Raw genomic sequence first — 25,559 nt, forward strand, 5'->3', positions numbered from 1 at the left:
CTCTGTTTTTTCCCCCCCTTATTTTAACAGTGGATCTATATTCATTGTCTGGCAAACTGATTTGAGGAGGGGTATTATTGAATATCGTTAGGCCTGTGTGTCTGCATTGTTACACGTCGGTGCACTCTTGTGATATTAACGCTAACAATATGTTAATAATCTTTCTAGGATCTATTTTTGCAGAGATTCTTAAAAGCCCCAGTGGTTTGCATCAGAACTATCTAAAATAACTAAAAGCTATTGCTCAGTGGTGCAGGTTAGGGTAATTCAAAGTTGAGATTTTTTTTGAAAACCCTATAAATGTCTCTAAAAGCTGTGGCACTTTCAATTTCTAATAAACAGCGACAGAACTGTGGCAAATGACGAGACAAACTTTAGTGTACTGTGCCCCGGCAGCGCGTCTCCCAGCTCGCGCGTGTGCGTACGAGCGCGCGTGCAGGCAGCGCAGGCGACGGTGGGCGGGGCTAAAAGCGCTCGGGTCCAATCGGTGCGTCCAGCCGTAACCTCGTGCGCTCTGCTCTCCCTCCCCTCCCTCCCGCGCGCAGAAAACAGTGAAACCCTCCCACAGAGGTGAGAGCGCAGATGTCATGAGAAGCGCGAGCACACGACACGAGCTGCTCACAGACCGACCTCAGCCAGCCCGCCTCCCCACGCTCCGCTCTGGGATGCTTTTAGCGCACAGACGTCTCCACTCAGGGCAGCCCGTGGACGCGCAACGACGCCTGCACTTTTCCTTCTAATATTATAATTATTATTTTTTGATCCAAGGATCTTTCCCCCTTTTCCAGACAAGCACCGCCGCCCCCTCCCTCCTTTAAGTGTTTATGTTTATTTCTTCATGACTGCTGTTTTGGGAAGCGACTCTCAGCACCAGCTCCTGCGACGCCAACACCATGCGAGGTAAGCCCATTCCCGACGCAAACACGCACCGCCACGGGCCAGCAATCAGTCCACGCTTCCCTCCAAAGTTTAACCAGGACGTTTCACTTTCTAAACTCATGCCTTCCACGTGCACGTCTCTCTCCTTATTCCCAATGCGTAAAGTTAATTTACTTCTTCAAGTTGGCTTTTTTTGTTTTTGTTAAATTGATTTGATTTGGTGAAATGGGCCTAATGTAAATCATTGGAGTCCGGAGCAGGGAATTAAACACAGGCCACCTACGGCATTAAATTTCACTTTAATTATTAAGTCAGCACCAGTGGAAATTGCACATCAGATTACACACTCGCACTGTTCATTTCCTATCGCTTCTTTGTTGAACTTTCTCGAAAGCTTTTGAGTTGTTGTTTTTTTTTACGCGCTCCACTCACTCATTTTCCCTAACGCCGTGCCTCGCGCTGGGGACGCTCAAACCCAACGTCAATGTCTTTATGGACTCTCTCACACACACACAACAAACGCGCATGCACACACATCAGTACGGCCTCCGCTCTCAATAAATGCCCAGAGTCCAAAACACGCACGAGCAGCACACGTCTCCGTGTTTGCTGGGAATATGGAGCAGGCCACGTGGGTGATGTCGGCTTTTGGGGTTGCGTTTATTTACAGTCTAATATTGAGCAATTAAAACGCGATGTCAAGTTGCAACACTTCGCCTGAGCTGAACCAGTGTACGTGAAGTCTAATTAACAACACAATGTTCCCTTTCCCTGACATAATCTGACGTTTAGAGAAATACTGTACGGTGCAGAAATATCCCAATCAGGTTGCGCAAGGGGCAGACAACGTGTTACATCTATTTTCATGAGAGAAACGCGCACTATTTGTATTGTCATATCTCAATTTTGGTTTGCGAAATTATCTAAGTATTAAAATTAACATGAGCGTTTCCCTTGTTAATTTGGCTACAGACTACAACAGCCTTTTTTAGTTAAATACATGTTGTACATTTTGATTAGAAACTCCATTCATGTATAAAAAGTTTATAGAGAGTTGAAAGAGTATTGGAAGTAAATAGATGTAGGCTGTAACAGGCTACCGCAGAGTTACAAAGGTGAAAATAGATTTATAAATATAAATAAACAGGCCTACCACTTTTAGTATGTTTCTTCACAAACATTATTATTGCACTATCTATCTATCTATCTATCTATCTATCTATCTATCTATCTATCTATCTATCTATCTATCTATCTATCTATCTATCTCTAACACATATGCACATCTTTATGTCCACGTCTTTCTTCTCTGTGGATTAGAGGCCAGTATGAACGCATGCACAGGCCTCTCTCCTTCTTGTCTGTCTGTTTGGTCCCGTGGCCCACTGCTCTGTCCATGCACCCTGTATCTCCTCACTTTCGGATGGGCCGTGCGTCCGCTCTCGTGCACGCATGTTTGGGAAGAGGGGTCTCTGGGGTGTGATGGGTGTGTGTGTGTGTGTGTGTGTGTGTGTGTGGGGGGGGGGTGATCCAGAGTAGCAGCAGAAGTAGCAGCTCTCACTCAAAAGCAGTGGACGTCCGATGAGGCCCCCAAGCGTCTCTCTCCTCTCTCTCCTGCTCTGCTACATGTGTGTCTATGCTCGCTCCTCTCCCCGTCTTCCTCTCTCTCTCTCTCTCTCTGCCTGCCTCTGCACGCCCCAAAGGGTTTTGTCAGATAGAATTAAATCAGAGTGGGCTACGCGGCGGCCCCCACTCCCGACCTGCGTATAAAGATGTGTGTGTGTGTGTGTGACTCTGTGTGTGCGTGTGCAGTGAAATGCGTTCACTGCCACAAGGTTATAAAAAATACAGGCCCCTCATAAGCTGTGGTAATTATCATTTAACAATGGCCACTGCTCCTGAAGCCCGCTGACTGAAAATGATGTCACCCCATCGGCCGGACGGGGACAAAAAAAAAAAAAAAACACACAAATTTGTAACATCACAGGGCCTTTTTCCGCATCCCGCAAAATTGAGCTTTTGTGTTTTCGCTGAGTGTCTGTGTGTGTAGGTTGTAAACAGGATTAATTTTGTAATTTCAATGGCACCGCGATGAGGATGAGTAGCAAACAGGTCTTTTTGAAGCGAGAGGAAGAGGGCTGGCAGAATAAAACAGATTTGACAGTAGGATGTGAGTCACCATAAGAGGAGTCATCCGCCTAAAGTTTGAGAGCAATAAACAAATAGTGGAATATTAGCTCGGTTACAAATGCACTGGACTTCCAATAGTACTTTTACAGAGTCAGAACTTCACACTTGTATCATAATCTAGTGCTGGAGTTTATTTTCTGGCAACATTACCCACTTTTCTGTTTCTTAGTTGCAAAAGTTAAAAAGTTAGATTTAAAAAAGTTCTTGTGAGAACTTATTTTATTTTATTTATTAACATTTTTTGGTTTCTAGTTTGGAAACACCTGAATATGAATTTAGTTTTGTTTGTTGCACCAAATACCAGATACCTTGTATTAGTCCTACAAGAAAACAGTAGATTATTTTAACATCATTCACATGATTTTGTAAACCATTAAAGCTATTATTGACCGTGGTTTTAAAGTAAATGACTCTTTCCGTACAGTATTACTGGTATAAGAGAATTATTACTTATGTTATTCAAAGAGGAATAAAAAGTATGTTGCAGTAAAACTATTCAAAAGAGTACAATTATTTTAACAAGTCACTTAAACGCACGCAGCCGAGTAAATCTTACTCATGACTTTCCACCTCTGCGTCTTTACGTTGCGTCTTTGTACGTATAGTCAATAGCTTCCTTGTTTCCCTCTGGCTGTGATCCTTATATATATTCAAGTCTGTTATCCTCGGCTAAGCCCTCTTTTCTGACTGAGCCCTTACACCACACATAGGTGCAGCGAGGTCACTGGGTTCACCGGGGAACATGGAGGTGGTCCACACCAGGCCACTCGATCCCCTGCGTTAGTGATGTGTGTCAATCACCAGCTCCCGCACACTCGCCTCATACTGCGAAATGATAGGATGACGGGGGAACAAGTCGGGGCAGAGAGGGAGGCTGAAGGAACTAAACTCGATGGCATGGAGTGGTAGGAAAGGCGACAGTGTAGGAATTTATTATACTGGTCTATGCAGCAAGGTTTAAAAATAATGCTGGGTGTAATCACGATTTTATCTATTAGTTATAACCTTTATCTAATAGTTTCACTGAAATTTCAGAATCTCTTTTCCCAGATGAGTCCTAGCCCCATGAGGGACCTATTGTACATGTTTTAAATCCATGGGGAAACCTACACTGACTTGGAGAGAACTTGCAAACCCCAAACAGTAATCGAAAGCTAGGGTCTTTTAACGGCGAGAGCGCTAACCTTTGCGTCACAAGTTTGATTCAGTTTTTTGGGGGGACATTTCCAGAACGGCCAGTATTAGGGAACTGACGAAACAAAGACTTAACTCACTACAAGATCAAAGTTTTTATATCTGAGAAATATAAATGTTTGGACCATTTACCTCGTCTTTCTTTTCTGTTTCTATACGTTTCTATACATTACACAACTTTGTACTTTTGTGTAATGCAGTAATCTCAACACGCTCGTAACGTTCCATAATGCTAGTGTACACTTCACGGTCTATTGCCAATAGAATTAGTGTTTTCCTGGTTTTACTTTGGAGGCCGTTGCGGTTATTGATTTGTCCGATCCCAAAGCATCCCGGATCAATGCTCGGTCAAAACCAACGGAAGTCGGCTGTTTATAAAAATCTATGCGTCCAACTTCGACAGCGCTATTTTGTTTGTCCTGCTAAATATTGTTTATCTATTTGAATGTGTCGGAGGCACCTATGTTGATTATGCAAGGTGAAGACAGATGAGCTACAGGCACGAGGTACAAAAACACAAAAGCGGCTGAACTTTAAAGACAGCGGGATATAGCAGTTTGACTACACTCCAATATGCTCTTCATTGTAGCCTCCAATAATGTTTTTTTATTTGGTTCACCTGTGCGAGATGCAGATTGAATGCTGTTGATTGTGTGGTTGATTGTGTTGTTTATTGTGTGCTTGTTGCTGACTAATGGCCTCGTGTTATGTAAGAATTGCAGGGAGATTACCCCGAGCTCCATGCAGGGCCACGCAGTTAATCCGTCAAACCCAAGCACTACTGAAATGACTGACTGAGACCACTGTTCTACTGTAGTGTTGCAAAACACCCCCCATTGTGCTAAAGCAGTGTCGGCAAAGTTTAAATAAGAGAAACTGTAAATAACAAAATGTGTGTGTTTTATGAGGAATAATGTCACTTGTTTTACGGATTGAGAGCATGGATAGCCACTGCAAAGAAAAAACATTAGGCTAGTTTTTAACAAATGGTAAAAAATGGTTTCCCGCATACACACGCAAACAAGACGCAAGGCAAGTAAAGTGTCTTGCCCAAGGACACAATGACTTTACATACTGGAGGAAGCAGTAATCACAGTTACTTTGAGTCGAAGGGGGAACGCTCTACCAAATGAGCAGTAAAAACTATTCATATAATAGTTCTCAACCACTTGAAAACTACTTGAGAGAATTAAAAGGTTGTAATCGAACAAAGAAGTTCTATCAAAGATCCACATAATTTACGTCATGAGAAGGTTATGTGGGATGATGTAAGTCAAACACTGCAAATCAGTGCTGCAAGATAAGTCACAGGTTCATGCATACAAGATGCAACTAACTTACTGCATAAGGTGCTTTTTCTACAGGCAGAGATTTGTCTTTTGTTTAAATCGCTTATTGTCAGTTTAGTTACGGGAAACTTTCTATGTCAAAAAGGGCCATAACCACACATTTTGCTTGTCCCACTCACCCCTGCTGTGCCCCCGTCTCAACATTCTCACCTAAACTTGTACGCCTAACCTTTAGCCACGCGCCCAGGCACTAAAAGTTCCCAGCATGCCGAGTGTGTGTGGCCTGGATTGTCCCACTGCGCCGCTATCATAGTCTGTGTTTGTTTAGCATGAGCTCAGCGTGCACTCCATGTTGGTTTTGTCCCCGTGTGCGCCACTTGTCTAGGGAAAACTGCTTCTCTCTCTATTTTTTATTTCACCCCCCGAGTTGAATCCTCTGGCTCTCCTAATCTTTACACATACAAAGCGTGGGCTATACTTTTTGGTTTATGTCTCCACTTTAAAATCTTAGCTGCGAGGGATTGCGGCTCGAACCACTCGGAAAGTCTAAATCTGCCTCCCAGTCATAGAGTCGTCTTCGTCTTGGTGTGTTTTGTCACTTTTAGTCATCCATAAAGGCGGCGTGTCTCGGCGGAGGTACAATGATATTCAGTACTGGGATTCGCAGATTCGTCTGATTTATATTGAAGAGGATAGAGCCGAGGAAGTGAGGCGAGAGCTTGTTAAATGCAAAAATCAAATATTATTTAAAGCCGAAGATATCACGAGGAGCACGTGTCTTTTGCAATATTGTGTTTCCTGACAGAAGCATAGGAAGAAGTGGAGAATTTTGAAAACGTGTCTTTGTTTTACTTGTTTTACAGCGGGAAAAGTGCACAATGTATAGTTCCTTTTTGAACATTTAGAATAATCGAAGTCTAACATTGGCGCAAGTTGCTCATTTGGGATGCAGCATGTGTTACAAGTAAATAACAGTCTACATCGTCTTGTGCTATGTTTGAGTTGAAAAGACAGAAATAGTGCCAAAGTGAATGAATGAATGAGTGAGATAAGGAGAGGGCACAAGTGGAGGGACTTAAGTGTTATATAATGTTGCAATCGTGCATTACGGCATGGGAGGGCTTGAGCAGCACAGAAATTAAATGTTTCTACGTGAAAAGTGCAAAAAGTCTTCATGTGCAAAAGTGTGTGCCACATGGGTTAAGACAGGCGGTCTCCAAACTCCTGTAGATTGCCTTAACAATGACTAACGGCTGGACCCTGAAGAGTCCGATCCAAAGTCCACTGCTGCCTTTAGCTCACACTAAAGGAGATTACAGTCTATACTGCAGCCCTGGCCAACTGACCAAGACCAGCACATTTTGTGAAATATGCTAATGAATATGAATAGATGATTGAAAGTATAGACGATCTGGCTGTAGTATTTAATAGACACATTTTTCTCCTTAAAACCATGTACTGACAAAACATTGGCAGAAGCAATAATTAATGTAGAAACTATTCTTTCTGTAGTTTGATACTTTTTGCACTTCATGATTGGATCAGAGACACTAATTTGTATTGGCTAAACATTGTGAATGGGCGCAGTCAGGTGCTCCTCAAGCCCAGAGGCACAATAAGCCTATAATTTGACTTAGCCCGGAGTGGCATCTTTTCTTAATGGCAAAGATTAGCCTGTTTTAGTGCTTGTAATCTCATTGTAGAGACTCTTATTAGGTCTTTCCCTGCGCGATCACTTCCAACACTTCCTTCATCCTCATGCAAATCACTGCATGTGTTATCCACGTCCACAACTTTATGTTTCACACACGTATTTGCTCAAAGTAATTAATCCTGTAGTCATGTACAGGCATTGTATTTTGACAAACACAGGGTTTATGCTGACAGATGCAAGTCCAATTGAATGCTTTTCGATGCCCGAATATGATATTTTAATGCCACTAACGCGGAAAAAGAAACGGCACGTATTTCATTCCTTAAGATCTGAAAACATTTCATCAAACAGAGGAAAGAGAATTCGACAAACCAGTGACTTCTGAGCAAAAATGTGATCAGCCCAGACTGCAGCAGAATATATTTTAAACCATCATGTTGGTATTTGCGATGAACTTGACAGAATTGTCCATGAAATTTAGCTTTAATGCCAGTTTCAATCCAATTCAATGCTTTTTAAATTCATGTAATGGCTTTTAATGCCCTGCAGAAACCCTGATATACAAGTGGCTTTTTTTAAACTTTTTTACTTCTGCATGAGTAGAGTTATAGTGTATTTACAGTAGAAGCAGTAGAAGTATTTTGAAGTACCAATCCTGCAAATGAAGTGTCATTTTTTTGATTATACTAGTTTAATTCCAGTTCAGTGCTATGCTCTTTCCCCTTTGTAATATTTTATAAAGATGCAATATTTGTTCTTTTTACATTTTTAAAGGTTACTGTTTGGAAATGCCCCGTTACTTTGAAGAACGTCAGTCAGTCGGGGCACTTTAGTTCACTTTAGTTTAGTTTCATTTCTGCCGTTCCCACCTCTGATGCAATGTTCAGTTAAAGCCAGTAGAAAGGACATGGGGACAGTGTGGAGCAGGTGAGGACAGAGCGGGGGCTGTTGCTGTGCCCCTCTCTGATAGTCTTTGTGATCAATTTGCCCGTGTGAGAGATGCCCCTGGGGCCACTTTGGGGAGAACCTTGTTAGGCTGAGTTAAATTGTTGCCCGAGGCGAGCTATTAGCGGCCATCCCTGGGAGAGGACGCACACAGCCCCTCACACACCGCCGCGGCTCAGAGGCTGAACGCACATACATCCAAATCCTTTCACATCGCATAACGGAAACTCAGGCGGCACAACAACACAACTGCCACATGCGTTCACAATGCAGACTTTGTGCCGTTCATACTTGAGGCAATATTTGCGGATCACGTAGTAGCACTGGCCACTGTGTCAAAATTATTATCTGGTTGTAACTAACCATCAATCTAGTGCTGTAGAATTTTAAAACATTGCGATTTGATTTGTAATTTAGGTTTTCAGAAGCGCTCAAATTTGATGATTTGTTTGTCGATTTCAGTGGATATTTCATCGCCTAAATGTCAGCAGTCTTTGCGATTTGTCAACTGAAAAAGTTCAATTCCGATTATATCTGCGATGAATTGTGCAGTGCTACAACTTATAAACAGACGCAATGTTGCCACCTCAATCATTACAGCCTGCAAATTGAAAACATATACCACCATCTAGGCTTTATCCACATCACATACCGCTTCCCATTCCGAGCCTAATGAAAGATCTAACTATATATTTTGTGGCTGTTTCCTGACTGAGTGCGCCTCTCTGGAATAGCCACCTCTGCTCTCCCTTCCCCCTCATAGACACACACACACACAGACTGTCATCTGCAATTAAGCTCAACAGAAACACACCATAGGAGGAGGAGCGTCGGGCTGGAGCAAGATGAGGACAGGCCCAGAGCCGGTACAACATTATTTTCTCACTTTTGGAATGAAACAGCAGGAGGACAGGGCAGTGTGGATTTACCCTTATTCCTATAGTTTTATAACGTGTATTTAAAGCCCAATTTTAGGCCTTTGACGTTGAAATATTAGTCACATCTTTACACACAGTTCACTTATATCATTAAAGATTAATCCATCTTACGCTTATTCCTGTTAGTGGTAGTGGGTGACTCAAGCTTTTCCCATAACTTTGCCTAACGCCATGGCCAGTAAGTCGCCGGATTAGAAAGAACATGCCTTGCAAATTAAAGGGTACACGATTTCTTTTCTAGTATTGGAATGAGATTTGTTTTGTATATTGCATACTTTATAAAGTAAAGTATGAATTTCATGAAGTTTCAGGCTGTTTTGTTTTTTTTGCATTTCTGTAAAACTGATGTTAGGAAAGTTGGGAATGGGGTTGGACCACAACTAAGATTTTAATTTAGTGGCTTCCTCTTTATTATTTGGTGATAAAAAAGAGGAAAAAAAATCTTGCTACTTCAAATACATAGAAAAATAATAAGTATATTTATTATTGATATATGTTTGGTGGATTAAGAGCCTTGTCTGGTGACAATGGGCAAAAGGCTCATCAGTGGAAGATACTTCAGGTTAGTTAACAAGTTAAAAAACAGTCAAAAGTTTTGCCTTTGAATGATTTAAACACAGACATATTACCATAAAAAGAGTACTAATAGTTTGTGTGAAATCGTCCGTGTGTTTGGGTGGCCGCTGCCCCGACAATAATGACCAGATGCAGGACCTCTCACACTCAAACTCGTTGCTTCCAGCTCGCTGCCCTCTGTCAGTCCTTAAGAAAAGGCCAGGGGTCATGGACGGGGGGCGGGGTCCTGCAGGTCACCCGGGGGGCCGAGGTGCGGCGCCGGCTAGCGTTTGTAGCGTGCAGCATTGTGCGTACAGTGGCCATGAGAGGCAGAGCTGAAGAGGCAGATGGATGCGTTTGGGGGTGAATATGTACAAGTGCAGGCGGGACTAAGCCTAATACCCTGTGGAGTTTTTCCCACATCCTTCTATCCATCTGAGGACACGTATTGTGTTGTGTGTGTGCGACGCGAGTAAGCATGCACAGAAATTATACTGTAACATTTTCAAAAACACTAATATAAGCAGTCGAGCATGTCAAAAATCTGTCAGAACATTTGTGTGCGTGCGTGCATGTGTGTGTGTGAATCGATGCATTTGGACTAAAGCCACGTTGCCCCCTTCTGCTGCCTCTCCGTGGCGCCCAATCACGTCGCGGCGCTGTATTCCATGAGCAAACCGCAGCTGATCCTAGACCTGCTATCTGAGCAATTACCCAGAGTGCTTTTGGGCCCGCATGGCAGACTGGACAAGCTTCTGCCCTCTGACACACAGCACAGAGGGGGAGGACGAACTAAACAGTTTTTTTTTTGTTTGGTCAGACAACTGTTATTTCGCATTGGGAAAATGTATAGAGGCAAGAGGAGAGGTGACTAACGTGTCCATGCACTGTCTCTACTGGAGTGGACAAAGGCAGAGTTAGCGGCGGCGTAGGATTTGAACGGGGGGAGGGGAGCGGTATGATTATTTCTATGCACAGAAGATTGCACTGTACAAAGGAGGGTTCTGTATATACAGTAGTTTATGGCGCTTCATCACTTATTCGACCGCTCAATGGAAACTGATCAGACACAAGGCTCTGTCACATTAATGCTCCAAATCATCATGTAAAATTAAAACTGAGGAGGATCAATCTGTTCAGTTCAGTGTGTCAACTGTTTTGATTAGACATTGTCCCCTAGACCAACTGTATTGATCCAGAAGGGAAATTAGTCAGAGTAGGTCAATAATACAATAAAAAAGACAAAAAACAACAAATAATCCGAAACTTTTCAGGCCACAACCCCTAAATCACCCCCGCTGAACCCCCACTGTAAAAAGTCACTGCTTTAAACTCATAATAAAATATTCCTTTATCATAGAGAGAAGAGGGCTCGGTATCTATTAAAGGACCATCTTGTTGCATCTTCTGTGCACAAACCACATGTTGTGAGTCATGTTATGTCATTTCATCGATCTTCTGTCCGTCAAGCAGTGAAGCCCCAGAAAATAAATATTTAAAATGCACTATATCCTTCAAATTGCAAAGCAAACCCTGACTGCTAGACTGTGAAGTGTTGCAGCCGCTCACAGTCTCTCCATAAGTCCATTTGAAACCACTTTGGCTGGCTGTGTTTTATTGATTTAATAGGACAGTATGAAGTGAAAATGTGACAAGGGGCTCGTGGGAGAAACAAGCCAAGCCTCACCGCTATATGCTATTCCCAGCTGTGCGCGCTAATCCACTTTGGTGATCACTCCAACCCAAGTTCTTCTATTGTTTTTCATCATTTGCTCGATGGGAAGGAAAAGAACCAGAACACTTGTTCGTCTAAGCTTGTAGGAGGAGAGAGTTAGAAATAGATCATGAAATAGTCAAATGATTTCCAAGTCACACAGCCACTTACAAACGGAATAGAGGATATGGCGAACAGTGATAGCATAACGCGCGGTGTATAGACTTCTGAGGACAGAGCTGGAGTTGCTGAAATTTAACAAGAAAATGTGGTGGGGGGGCAAAGTGCTGATCTCCGACTTTTTTCCCCAGAAGAGATCTAGTTAACTGGGAAGATTTTTAATGAGAAATGGAGAGAAAACCCACCCACATTCATCCCCAACAAATCAACCCCAGGGACGACAGTAGGAGTCGTGTTTGCATTTCTGAAAGTGTCTCGCAAAAGGGGGAAAGTTAAGGTGGAAAGTGATTTTTAACAGCAGCGAAAAGAGTCACTGGTTCATATGCAGCATGTTGTGATCCTACATATTATGTATATGGTAGGAATGCTTAGGGTAATCTAGACGTGCTTTGATACAATTAACTTCTAGAGAACACAATGCGATATTTTACTAAATAGCGATAGCGACAATGGCATTTTTGTACTGCATTTGTGACTGCATTAAGAGCTAACCTAAGCCCATTCATTTACCCTCATGCTCCACTGACAAGACTTCAATAGAAACTGAATTAGAAAGTCTGGGCAATATTGCAAATACAATAATCACGATTTTGCCCTCATACTGAATGATCTGGATTGTCTCTCCGATCATTCAAAGCAAATCAATAAACAAGACAAGATAACCCTCAACTTCAACCAAATGATTTCCAGTCTCGTATCAAATAACACAAAAGCTTCCGTTTTGATTCCTCTACAGATCGAACTGTTGATTTAAAAGCATGAAGCTGAGATTGACCATAGATTTAATCATAATGCGATATAAATTTGATCATTTGCACAGCCCTACTGTATAAAACAAGTCAAAAATAACCCTCTGTAAAATGAGTAAAGAGCCTTTTATTCTTTATATTATGCACAGACAGATCTCTCCCCCACACACAGCTCTTATTTGTTGATTTTTAATCACTTTAATTTACTTCGGTAATGTCATAAATTAAATGTTGTCTATATGCAAATCACTTCATGCAAGGAGATCGTGCGGGTGTTGCTTCTAACTTTCATTACAGTATATAATATCTAGAATTATCCCCTTCAAAATGTCATTGTGTTAAGCTAGAACAGTGAGATTATGTAAAACCTTAAGGCCGCAACATTAACAGCCAATTAAAGATTTTCTAGCATCACCTAGTGGCCCTTATTTGCTGCTGCGTAATTTTCTCCTGTGATCGACAAGAAGGTCATCAACTCTTAATGTGTCTTCATAGCCTTTCATAGTGCCGGGTGCCTTGTAAAAGCCACAGCCACGGAAGCGTTGCTCAGATATTAGTGTTGGCTGCCTGCGCTGCAATGTAGATGGATAATTAGGGCTCTATTTAGAGAGAGGGCCAGCCTAAGTAATACTCAGGAGATTCTCACTTCATTAAAAATCAATTATGATAACACACGTGCCAGCGCAACACAACCCTCATGGACGTACTCAGCCACTCGTGCATTCACGTGGGCAATCTCTCCTGGTATCTCCACTCGCTCCTGCAGTCGTACAAAAGTATATATGCGCATTGTTTTATACTGTAGCTTGTTTTTATATCTTTCACCGTCACGTTCCCTCCAGAGATTGTCCTGATCCTTCTCTTAGCTGAGGAAGTGCCAGCCTTGCAGTCTTACATAATTACCTAAGGATAACATGCCCGCACCGGCTGCCTGTCACTCACACAGACAATGCCGGGTCAGTTTGGGTTTTCCAGACGACGTTCCATGCATTTTTCTTTACATAAATGTAGCTGGAGGCGAAGAAAGTGTCCAGAAAATTTACATGAATATTTCTCATTACTGGAGACGACACCAGACGTGAATTTCTTCTCTTGATTTAACTACACGGCATCACACGCCTATGTAGGCCTGTCACGATAACGAATTTGAAGTTCGATATATTGAGGCGATAAACGATATTATGGACTCTAACGATACTAGATACTGCCAAACCATTGGTCTGAAAGTGCATCATCATATCCTAAAATACCACACAAGCTGCAAAAACATAAAATATAATGTAACTCAATTTGCTTCAGTTAGAAATCAGAAAAAAATATGGGGAAATGCTAATAAATGACGATAAATATTGCCCCAAAATGTATTGATTATCTGTTATTTATAGAATGATAAGTCGATGTAGTCAATATCGTGACAGCCCTACGTCTATGTACTTATTGTGCCAGTCCCAAGCATTGATAAATAGACGTTTTGAAGTGGCATCCTCCCTAGATGTCCACATAAGACAACATGCTAATGCTTGCCTGTAGGTCAGGGCTGGAGGACATTAAGATTTTGTGATGATGAAAAGTTGCAACGTTCCAGCCACAAGCAACATGCAACTGCAACAAGTGAAATAAAACCAAACCATGAATATTCATGACATACTGTACAGTATTACAAACAAACTTTGGCACCGAGAACTTTTCCCAAGAGTGAAAACTTGAACTAACCTTAATCTTAATCAACTTTAAATCCTTTAAAATCACAAACCCACAGCACATTATCACCGACTCAAACGCGGAACAATGGTGCGCATGCTAATTCTCCCATAATCCTTTGCAGCAGCAAGCGAGACAAGGCTGCGAGCGCGCATTGTCGAGAGCCCGGGGAAGTGGGAGCAGCAGGACAAACGGCGAGCCTGTGACATCACTTCCTGCTAGCGTGAGACGGCTTAGCGCGTCATTGGCGTGGCAGCCAGACGACACCCTCGAGTGGGTGGTCGCCCTGGCAACCGCGATGCTGTCATGACCATCTCCTTACATCCCACCTGACAGTCCCCATCGGCAGTATAGGCACAGCGCACAATACACAAAACACCGCCCACGCGCGCATACAGTAGCATATACTCGCGTTTTGCTAACATATTTATTCCTGTACTTTGTCTTCAGCTGGGTGGCTTATGCTGAACAGGAGATGCTTACTCAAAAAAAAAAAAACAACAACAAAAAATGCAAGGGAGAACAATGAGACAATGCCTATGCCCACATGCCCGGACCGCTTTGGGCATAATTGTGTGATGCAAAAGACACGCACAATATCAGGCTAAACAAATGTAGCAGGAGATACACTGTAATCACTAGAAAAGCAAAACAACTGCTCAATCCACTTCAGATCATTAGCATGTTTATTCATAGCACTGCGGCAGGTGTGGGTTGGACTTACTTAGCCCTGATTCAGTTCATCCCGAAGTTTAGAAAATGCAAACTTGAGACAATCGTTGAGTACTTTCGCCGTAGTTTATCATGTTCGTTGCTGGCGCATGTTGTGTATTGATAGTCCGGGCTGAAACTGACCTGTTTTTACGGACTATAAATAGCCCGATACAGGCCCCATTCATTGACAGCAGCTCGGTGTGTGCGTAGTCCCGTCCCAGTCCAGTGCTCTGACCCAGTTTGGAGCTGGTAGGGTAGAAATCACTACAACTGGGTCACGTCTTAAGCCTCGCCATAAATCACAAAATGTATTAAAAAAAAAAAGGGAGACTTGGAGAAGTTAAAAAGTCTTGCAAACCGCTGAGAGTAAAGGTCATTCGTTAACATGCGTAAAAGATGATGGTGATGGATTGAGCCAACTGGAGTCTGTGTGAACAATGTGCCTGTTTGTAAAGAGCTATGCAATCTGTTGTAATGTAAAAGGACTGTAATTATTTGTATTCAACGATTATTTATTTAAGCAACATTCAGGTTTAAGTTAGTAAGCGATTAGGGCCTGAGTGATATGAAGATAGCAATCGTCATCATCACGTGTTCCAGTGCTTCTTGTTTTTTAGACAGCTCAATGATCAAATACAGATACATCAAATACGTTGTCAGTGAGGTTTCAGCAGCAGATGGTGTGGCTTTTGTTAGCCTACCTCTTAAAGGCAATGAAAGTCTAAAAGTTCACGATTGCAATAAAATCCAAACCTAGGCTCTAAGAAAACTGTGACTTGAATTTGGACATAAAACAGGTATAACTAAATCAGGACTATGTCTACGTCTAGATTGCAGCTCTTCACAGATCATAATTTTTTAGTTTGTACCTTTACTCTTGGAATCCAAAAGGTTGCAGACGCCCTGTTAGCACATCCTAAAGGCTGAAAACACAAAGTCACAAAGCTGAGCTTATCAATGGCAGCAAGAAATTTAGATTTTATAGTTTTATGGGACTTAAGTAAAACACTGCAGCAGATTGGTCAACACTGGCCAAACTAACACTCTTTTCAGTGGCGTCTTATTAGTCTGCCCATAATCTTGATGTTTTGTCTTGGTGCTATTCAAACACATGCTTGTGTTAGAAAAATCCATAAGATTAAACACCTTCCAGTTATCAAACAACAGCATACATTGACTCAGTGCTTGTGTTAACTCTGCTGCTGACTGACCATTGTCCCACCGAAGGCCCAGAGTTGCGATGATGTCGGTGCCACTTTCAACTCAAGATGCAGATACTTTTCTTTGACCTTTACAGTCAAATGTGATGCAAAGTAAATTTAGATGTAGAGGTAGGCACCTGTCCTGTAGCTTACAGACAGAACTATATTGATCCTGAATTAGGATTATCCAATTAAACACATTTTGACCAATCATTCCTTCACTGAGGATACGCACTTTCGAGCGAGTCCTGTCAGTTGGATATAATACTTAGATAGAGCTTGTAAAACGTAATAAAAAGGCTGCCGAATTTTCAAAAGGTGGGCTCAAACAATGAGATTACAAGTGAATGGCTACTTCAGCTGTAGCTAAGCCAGGACTCAACGGAGACAGTGCGATGGGAAATAATTTAGGATTAGAAAGGCTGCCTAATCTCTTTATAGACAGTGTGCTATCTCAGCAGACATACCTGAGTACCTCTCACAACCCAGCTGCACTCCTTATTTGTCAACATTATGGACGATTAAAGACAACAGTGAAAGGTGCTTCTTTTTAGTGGCTTGTTGATGTTCTGTGCCTTTGTTTGTGACATACATGGATCTGCCTATACACAGTGAGTATGAGTTTGAGGGTGAAGAAACATTTAGATGTAGATGTATCAAAATTCAGACTTCGGTTAGGGCTGCGCACTGTGATGTGTAGCAACGGTCTTGAATATTGTGAAAGCGATATTATTTTAACAATGCATGGATATTGAGTCACTTAATATTGCAATCATTTGGATACATTGAGCAGCCCTACTACCAATACGTCCACTACTACGACTAGTGTCCCTGAAAGACCCTGTTACTGCTTTGGTTTTATGGAGACAGGGCAAGCTGATTTGTCTCTCCCACAGCTTTCTCCCTTGTGATTTTCTGCCACTACTTTGCTCTTATCAAATGTCCCAAAATAGAACGTGATCGAAAAAATACTTCTCTATTTTCTTTCTCGTGATGTAACATTTTTCGCTCATTATAAGCCTCACCCTGCAACCTGCAAGGGCCTGTCCTTCAACCCTAACAAGGACAATTAAACCAGCGCCTCACTCCTCACTCCGCCTGTTGTGTCGCCTTCACACAAAAGGACACTCAGACTGGACCCGTGTCAACTTGTCCTTGTGAAGTACTTTGCTCGAACTACACTCACAACGCTGTTACTACATCCAGCCAGGTCCCGCGCGTGTCCGACGTTGTTGACCTGAAGTTGGCCCGCCAGCTGCGCACAGGAACACGCACATTTTGGGAATCTCACTGTTGTTAACATAGATTCTCGTCTTTTTTGCAGCCCAAATCGAAGTTATACCATGCAAAATCTGCGGAGACAAATCATCAGGCATCCACTATGGGGTTATAACATGTGAAGGATGCAAGGTAAGGCGAAACCAAATTACTACTCTACCTTATTTAGGGGGGAATTTTAATATAGTGCAAATTTGAAATCTTTGACAATCTGCATGAATTTTTACCCAGGGCTTCTTCAGACGTAGTCAGCAGAACAACGCGGCGTACTCGTGCCCTCGCCAGCGAAACTGCCTCATCGACAGAACAAACCGAAACCGCTGCCAACACTGCCGCCTGCAAAAATGTCTCGCCCTAGGAATGTCCAGAGATGGTAAGGAATTCACCAAATATATTCTTGAGCACTGTAGACCATTGCCCAATATATCGCCACATTAGTACCATCACAATATTTTAGCTGACGCAATATCGATATCACAAAAAGCCATATTGCACAATCATGTTATGCTAATACAGCCTAAAACAAAACTGCGACGGACTTTAAAAATGTAGCCTCGTTTTCACCCTGGGTTTTTAAGTCTTATTTTGACACAATGAAAGGAAAAAAAAAAGAAAATTGCTTATGATTTTGGTTTATTTTTAAAGGCACATAATGCTTTGAAATGATTCAGCAAAATATTGCGAATATTCTCATCAGGCAGTACTGAAACCAATTAATAGCAACTTTCATCAAAGGCAAAGATACAGTGCCCACACATGAACTGAGCATTTAAATGGTCTTCCCTAAAGATTCATACTTATGGATGACCAGATGAATGTTTTATGAACAAATTACAGATGATTAATATTAAGACTGCTCATTAGTTTAAAAGGATCTACTGAAACTAAGCATCTATGATTCATCACATGAAAAAAATCCTCACACTCTCAATAAATCAAACACACATATTCACTATTCACCCTACACTTATTACAAGTCTAATAAAATACCACCAAGTAATTTAACACAAATAGGCTATATTTGATTTGTCAATGTACAAACTCTTCTCCAAACTCCACACTTTTAAGCATCTTTGTCCAGAAAAGCGCTATATAAAACCAATGCATTATTATTGTCCATTACAAAACACTATGCTGATAACTGATCATAGATTTAACCACGAATCATTACAAATTTGATTAATTGCACAGCCATATTAAATATTTTTTCTTGGTCTTCCGCACAGCTGTAAAATTTGGCCGTATGTCGAAAAAGCAGCGTGACAGCCTGTACGCAGAAGTCCAGAAGCACCAGGCGCGGCTCCAGGAACAGCGGCAGCAGCAAACCGGGGAGGCCGAGGCACTAGCACGCGTCTACTCCACCAGCCTAACCAATGGACTGTCCACCCTAAACCACGAGATAGGGGGCACATACGCTAATGGTCACGTCATAGAGCTGCCTAAAGGTGGCCACGGAAACGGAGGGGTCCCGGGATACTACGGGATCGACTCCACACAGGCCTCGCCCGACCAATCAGGGCTGGACATGTCCGGCATGAAGCACATCAAACAGGAGCCAGTGTACGACCTCACGCCCGTCCCGAACCTCTTCAGCTACGGAGGCTACCAGGAGAGCCAACTGGGACCCAATAATGTCAGCATGGGAGAGTTAGGTAAGAAGCATTAACACACAGTACGGGATATCAGTCAGATCATATCCGGGGGTGCAAAGACAACTGGGGTTACACAAGTACTTTTGCAGGGGGGACTGAAACCAAATACTAAACTGGGAAGGATAATCTTTCTCTATCGCATGGATCTCTATGAAAGATAAAGGTTCTGGTTGTTTTGCTGTTGTGGACGTATTGCTTCTCACCTGAAGAGGCTTCATCAGCAACTCACAACATTTTAGCATTATTGATCCAGTAAAGAGAGTTTCATCATTCAGCCTGGTGCTAAAAGATCACTCATTTCTGATGAAGCCTCTTGAGGTAAAAGGCCTCAATCCGAGAAATAACCCTGTACAGGTGAAGCAACATAACTTGAACTTAAATTAACATAAATGCTTCTCAAGAGCTACTATCAAGTAAAATTCAACTTTATAATAAGAAACTAAACACCACTAACACCTAAAATCAGAGGGTTCTCATCAGATGCCACAAGGGTCTAATTGAGATTTTTCAAAAAACAAGAGCGAAGAAGAGATAGAAACCATTGCTGTATATGAAGAAATAGTTTGCAACCATGTGGGTAAGATAGAACAAAGAAACTCATTTGTGAACAGGAGAGAGGACAGTCTTACACACATACATGATTGCTTGAGTTTTATTAACAACTATATCAAGCACGTGTAGAGGATGGGGTGATAAAGTCATAAGTAAAAATAAAATGTTGTATTGCAGATCGTATTGCTCAGAATATCATCAAGTCCCACTTGGAGACATGTCAGTACACGGCAGAGGAGCTGCAGCAGCTGGCGTGGCAGACTCACTCCTACGAAGAAGTCAAGATGTTCCAGAGCAAGGTGAGGAATTGGAATCTAGTTCAATTTTATTTTTAACCTTATTTTCCTTTTGGCTTTTTCCTTTTACAAACTCATCAAAGCCAATCATTGACAAACTGAAGTCTAGCATGCTTGGAACGTAGACTTTCTGCAGAAAGCACCTTTAGACTTCCCTACTTGTCCAGGCTTGAGGCTGGCACAAAGAGTCTCCCTTGTGACTGAGGAAATAGTGCATGCAGTTTACGTTTACATAAATATCACTTTATAATAACAAGGACATATTTCTCCTTTAGCCTCGGGACGTGCTGTGGCAGCAATGTGCCATCCAAATCACCCATGCAATTCAGTACGTAGTGGAGTTCGCCAAGCGCATCTCAGGGTTCATGGAACTGTGCCAGAACGATCAAATCCTGCTCCTAAAGTCAGGTGAGGATTAATAGTTTACCTAAAGCTATTGAAGCATTTGTTCATAGGGTGATACTAATAATGTGTTACGTCTCAGGTTGTTTGGAGGTGGTCTTGGTGCGCATGTGTCGAGCGTTCAATCCTCTGAACAACACTGTCCTCTTTGAAGGGAAGTACGGCGGGATGCAGATGTTCAAAGCACTAGGTAAGATTTGCAGGACATTATCACGGTCCAAATGAAAGCAAAAATGTCCTTGGGCTAATTTTAGGTATTTTTGCTCTGAAGACGTGGCTCTGAAAAGAATAATGACATTCTCCTCTCTCTGTGTCCTTCGCTGCCGTCTTCCTCCAAGGTTGTGATGACTTAGTGAGCGCGGTGTTTGACTTTGCCAAGAGTTTGTGCTCACTGCAGCTCACAGAGGAGGAGATCGCTCTGTTTTCAGCTGCTGTACTCATTTCCACAGGTCAGTGCGCAGCCTCCTAATATTTTGGGAACATAAAAAGAACAGACTTACCCTAAAAAAAGTCTTTTGTGAGGTGCAACCTATGAACAGAAATACTTTGCAAATACATCCCACTTTGTCTAACTGTAAATGCTGTTCATTTGTCAGATCGGCCGTGGCTGATGGAGCCCAGGAAGGTTCAAAAGCTCCAGGAAAAGATCTACTTTGCTTTGCAGCACATAATGCAGAAGAACCACATGGACGAAGACGCACTGGCAAAGGTAAGTGTGACGGTACATGGCTGTGCTTTTCACTGTTTGTTTTTATTGGAGCAACTGAATTTCCTTTGAGGAATTATAAAGCAAACTGAGCCTGATATTCATACTTGCATTACAATAGAATATCTATAATTCTATTGCTAGTAGAAGGAAACAAGCCACTTACCCTTCAAATGTGTGTAATTGAAATGCATCAAGGTCAAATTGGCCAGCATCCCTTTCCGTTCCTGAGCTATTGCTTCCAACGAGTGAAAATAAAGATCTCCTGTATTGTATGTAGACACAATAAATTATACCGATCTGTCACTCATGGATAATTAAGATATGTCTGTGCTGCACTACAGTCAAGGGATTTCTCCACGTGTCACTGTGCCTGCCCCGTCAGCCTAAGTTTAACCTGTTGTTTAACCTTTTAACTCCCACCTGAACCAAGTGCATTTTCTCCAGTTTGGCTTTACCCAACTCTAAAAGCTTCTTGAAAAAGAGCAACGAAAACGAGATCAAAAAAGGACGAAAATGCAACAAAAGAACAACAAAAACTTGACAAAAAATGTGACTAAAAAGCCACAAAACAGAAAAGTGACAAAAAGCAATGAAAATGTGGGGAAAAAATGTGATGAAAACGCAAAAAAAAAGCCATCAAAGTGATAACGCAAGGAAAAATATCTGTTTAAATTAGTTTTATAGGTCTTAGCTTTCAAATGAGGTGTTACACTGGCCTATAGGCTATAAACTTTAAGATTTGGGTAAAACCAAACTGGAGAAAATGTGCTTGGTTCAGGTGGGGGTTAAAAGTTTAATATCTGCTGAACGTCGGTCCTTATTTTTGCTATTTCTAATAAAACATAAATCAGGCTTTCAAACAGTTACTCCGTACTCAAGTCACGTACTATTTACTTTTTTAATACCACAACTTTATACCTATACTTGAGTAGAGCTAGTTTAAAGTAATACAGGAAAAAACTAGACAAAGTGCTCGGGGAGTCAATAAGAAATGTGTTCTTTGGTGTTTGGGAAACTAAGATTAAAACAAAAAACAAAAAAAAAAAACAAGGCACTCCTCCCACATCATAATTCTCTATTTACATTTAAAAAACCTTTATTGTGCTGGGCTGATGGTTTCTTCCAGGCGTATCGGCTCCAACAAGCCTTTGTCAAGAAGTGAAAGTTTAAAGTTTGGCTTCTCTGCACCCACCTTTGACTGTGTCTCTCTCTCTCTGTGCAGCTGATCAGCCGCGTCCCGACACTCTCCGCTTTGTGCACCCTCCACACAGAGGAGCTGCAGGCCTTCCAACAGCTCCACCCCGAGACGGTCAACGTCCTGTTCCCTCCCCTCTACAAAGAACTGTTCAACCCGGACCCCAACTCCACCATGACGATGCCCAAGTGACTACCTGCGGCCCCACTGCTGCCAGCAGAGGGCCACCAAGAGCAACAACACAAGGACAAGACACTGAACGCTGATTATAAGTCGTTCGCGTGGCATATTCTCGAAACGGGAGACGAAGAGGAGACACCGCACGCCAGAGACTCGCAGCCAACTTCAATAGGAATGTCCAGCACTTACTCCATCTTGTTCACCGATACAGTCTGAAGAATGTATATATAACAATGAAGCAAATGAATCAATGCCCCCGAAGCCACACGATACAAAAATGCACGGGGAGCTGTCTCATGAACTGAACTGACCAGAAATGTACAGACTTTAAAAAAACAAAAAAAAACATCTAGGAACAATTTTAAGGTTAATGAAAAAAAAAATGGGTAAGTTAATTTGTTTTAACTTTGAACAAAAAAAAATATTTACGTTTTGATTTTGTTGATGAAGGAAGACGAAGCCGGACTGGGAAGGGAAACGTGGATTTAGAAAAGGCTACTGTAGATATATTCTTCTAGAGCAGAGTGGATTCCAGTATTACTTCTGTTTAAAAATAACTTAGTCCTAATTTAAATATACAGCGGTCAGTTGTGGCTGGCAATACCTGTCTATGTGTTTTTATTTTATTTGATAGTTACTTGTGTACAGAATTTGTAAAGACTTGTAAAAGAATATTGGGTTAAAACTGGGAGCTGATTCAGGTTTGTTGATATATAGAAGCCTTGTCTGGATTTTGTTCATTATGTAACGAAGGTAAAGCAGCCTTCGAATAAGAACTTATAGACTTGTAAAGAGAGAGCATATGAAGGATTTAAAATAATGACTTTTCAAGGTATATACAGAAATATTCTATTTTGCAAAAAGAAATGGCACGTTCGCCATCCTATCAATCTTATTCTCACCGCAATAACGCTGATACAAGCTGGCACAATCATCAAAATGACCATCTAAACCAGTCACTAAAGAGGACCTCAGTCGACTATATTCAGTTAACCCTCATCCAGCAAAACGAACCAGACAAAGTATATAAAATGACTTCACTTTTGCACAATGTAGTCCATGGATGTCAATCACTTCGGGCTTTGAAAATGAAGGACCCTTTTGTTTCTAAAAAGCAATAACTTTTCCCACTGCCTTTCTGGTTTTATACCCTCCTCCTGCTTCACGTTTGTAGCAATCTTAACGACAATGCACTATCTCTAACTCCTCCAATGATCTCCTCGAAAGAGCGTTCATGTTTCTATTTGATCTGGGGTTAGCACACAATCCATCAAGCTCTGTTTTCAAAATAATACCAGCCGTCATTGGCAAGCTGCAATAATACATGTCCATTTAGCCAAGTGTGAAAGACAATCGCCATCTCTCTGTAGCATTCCTCATATGATAGCACTTATTCCTTTTCAATGTTCTCCTGTTTCTGTTCCTGCTTTTGGATTATAATTTGGCCACTGTGTAATTTGCTGCTAAAAGAAATTATGCCCAAAAGAAACTTGATTTCTATTCCCAATTTAACACGTTTTTTTGTTTGCGTGCAGTTCTGCATTTAGCCACTAGGATGCTCTGCATACATTGAAATGTGACCAATAGTGACAGTGCTTTTGAAGCCATCTCCCCCCAAAAAAGCACAATGTTAAATGTACAAAATGTGAAGCTCTTTTTGTGTAGAACGTGATGTAGTCAGTATTACTTGAATAGCACTTAGACTTATGATCCTAACTAGATATTTTTACAGATGTTTCATGTATTGCACAGTGGCCAAACATTCAACTTGCTTTGAAAATATGCAGCTTATTTTTTACTTTAATCATTTACATCCATTTTTCCTACGAACCTAATCTAAGTTTGACCCTTCACCCCCAGGTCAGAGGCCAGTGACTCTTAAAGACAATCACTTGCTCATTAAAAAGCTCGATGCACTACACAGCATCTCTCAGGGAGCAGCTCTTTTTCAGACTTTGCATGAAAAGAGGGTTAAATATTTTTGCAAAATTTACATGAAAAAAAAAATATTATAAATGATTTTTGTGATGAACATGGCGTACAGCACCAACATTGGAATATGCCCAGACAAGGCTTTGACAAGTGTGTGTGTGTGTGTCTGCAGCGAGCCAGAACTCACTGTCCGTTTATTATCCACCACTGGCTCAAAGCACAGAAATAATGACCATATAATAGCCCGCATTCGTCGACACTACTTCAACATGAACAGTGTATTTTTGCTGCTCTCGGGACAATAGTAAGCTGTGAAACATTACAACGCGGGGACAGTGAATTCTCGCTCCCACTATTATGTTTTATGTGTAATTTTTTTCCTTGTTAGACTGTGAATCAAGGGGGTGGGATGGGGTTGAGAGACAGGAAGTGTTGGCAACGAGTGGCAACATAACACTGTAAGTACGATACTGTAGCAATAAGAAACGGAGGCATTTACTACTGTCATGTTTGCATTGTAAGATTATTTTTTATTTTATTACTATTTACTATTATTATTATTGTTCTTATTACGACTACTATTCTTCTATTACTATTAGCCTATTGTTGTTCTGTTCTATTTGCATGACGTTTCATTGCAATGAAACATTTGGGGCTTATTTGTGTTTTCTCTTCTCATGATGTTGGGGCAGACGGGGGATACTACTGACAGGGAGGGCCACGGGTTTAGGGCAATTTCCACATCGATTCAGTCAGTTCAAAGCAGACGTTTTTTTTCCACGAGCTGAAAGCTGAACTTTTTTTTTTCTTTTTTTTTTTAAAATAAAACGCTCTTATTTATACACACTGTCAAATTTCGTGCTCAATTTCAATGGTGAATTTACTTCTGAACCCGATGAATGTGTGAGTTGTGATTTGCCCTGTCTGAACTGGCCTTACTGAACCGGATCATAGGCTCAGATCCTTTAGCGGCGAGGGGGGTTGGGTCGTTTTCTCATATTTTTGAATGTTATGGAGTAGAGCTTCGTTACGAGGGCTGAACGCATCACGTTTTTGCCTCTCCATCAACAATACAGAATAGTGGCAGTCATCAAAAACAACAGTGGGGTCAGGAAGTATTCTTACTGTTCTAGAAATTCTTTTTAAAAATGAAGACTGACATTTATGAAACTTTCTCCCTCAACGTAAATGTAGAAAATCCTCTCAATTTCTACTTTAAATGTAATATTGGAGGGTAATAAAAATTTTTACCAACAGAATAGACATGTATATGCATTTACGATAACATACATAAAATGGAGTTGGCATGATTGTCTTTTTAAACTGCCACTTTAATCGTCTGTCTTCACGAGTCCCGAATAAAGTTGAATTGAATTGAATACAAAAGAGCGACGTCACGAAACAGAAGTGATCAAAAGACACCCGGCGACTTCCTGAACCCACTGTGCGTGCGGTGACT

The 25,559-nt window shown here is 41.6% G+C and overlaps 1 protein-coding gene across 1 annotated transcript; it reads left to right on the plus strand.

Moving 5' to 3' along the window:
* The first annotated feature begins 559 nt into the window (after window positions 1-559).
* On the plus strand, window positions 560-25,178 carry rorb (RAR-related orphan receptor B). The gene is made up of 10 exons (XM_079577735.1): window positions 560-900; window positions 17,229-17,314; window positions 17,414-17,555; window positions 18,409-18,834; window positions 19,564-19,685; window positions 19,958-20,090; window positions 20,167-20,274; window positions 20,423-20,533; window positions 20,681-20,793; window positions 22,016-25,178. The coding sequence occupies exons 1-10, from the start codon at window positions 894-896 to the stop codon at window positions 22,178-22,180; spliced, it is 1,413 nt and encodes a 470-aa protein (XP_079433861.1). The 5' UTR covers window positions 560-893; the 3' UTR covers window positions 22,181-25,178.
* The last annotated feature ends 381 nt before the right edge of the window (window positions 25,179-25,559 follow it).

The sequence above is a fragment of the Gobius niger genome (genome assembly GCF_951799975.1).
Source record: "Gobius niger genome assembly, chromosome: 1".
Taxonomy (NCBI): Eukaryota; Metazoa; Chordata; class Actinopteri; order Gobiiformes; family Gobiidae; genus Gobius; species Gobius niger.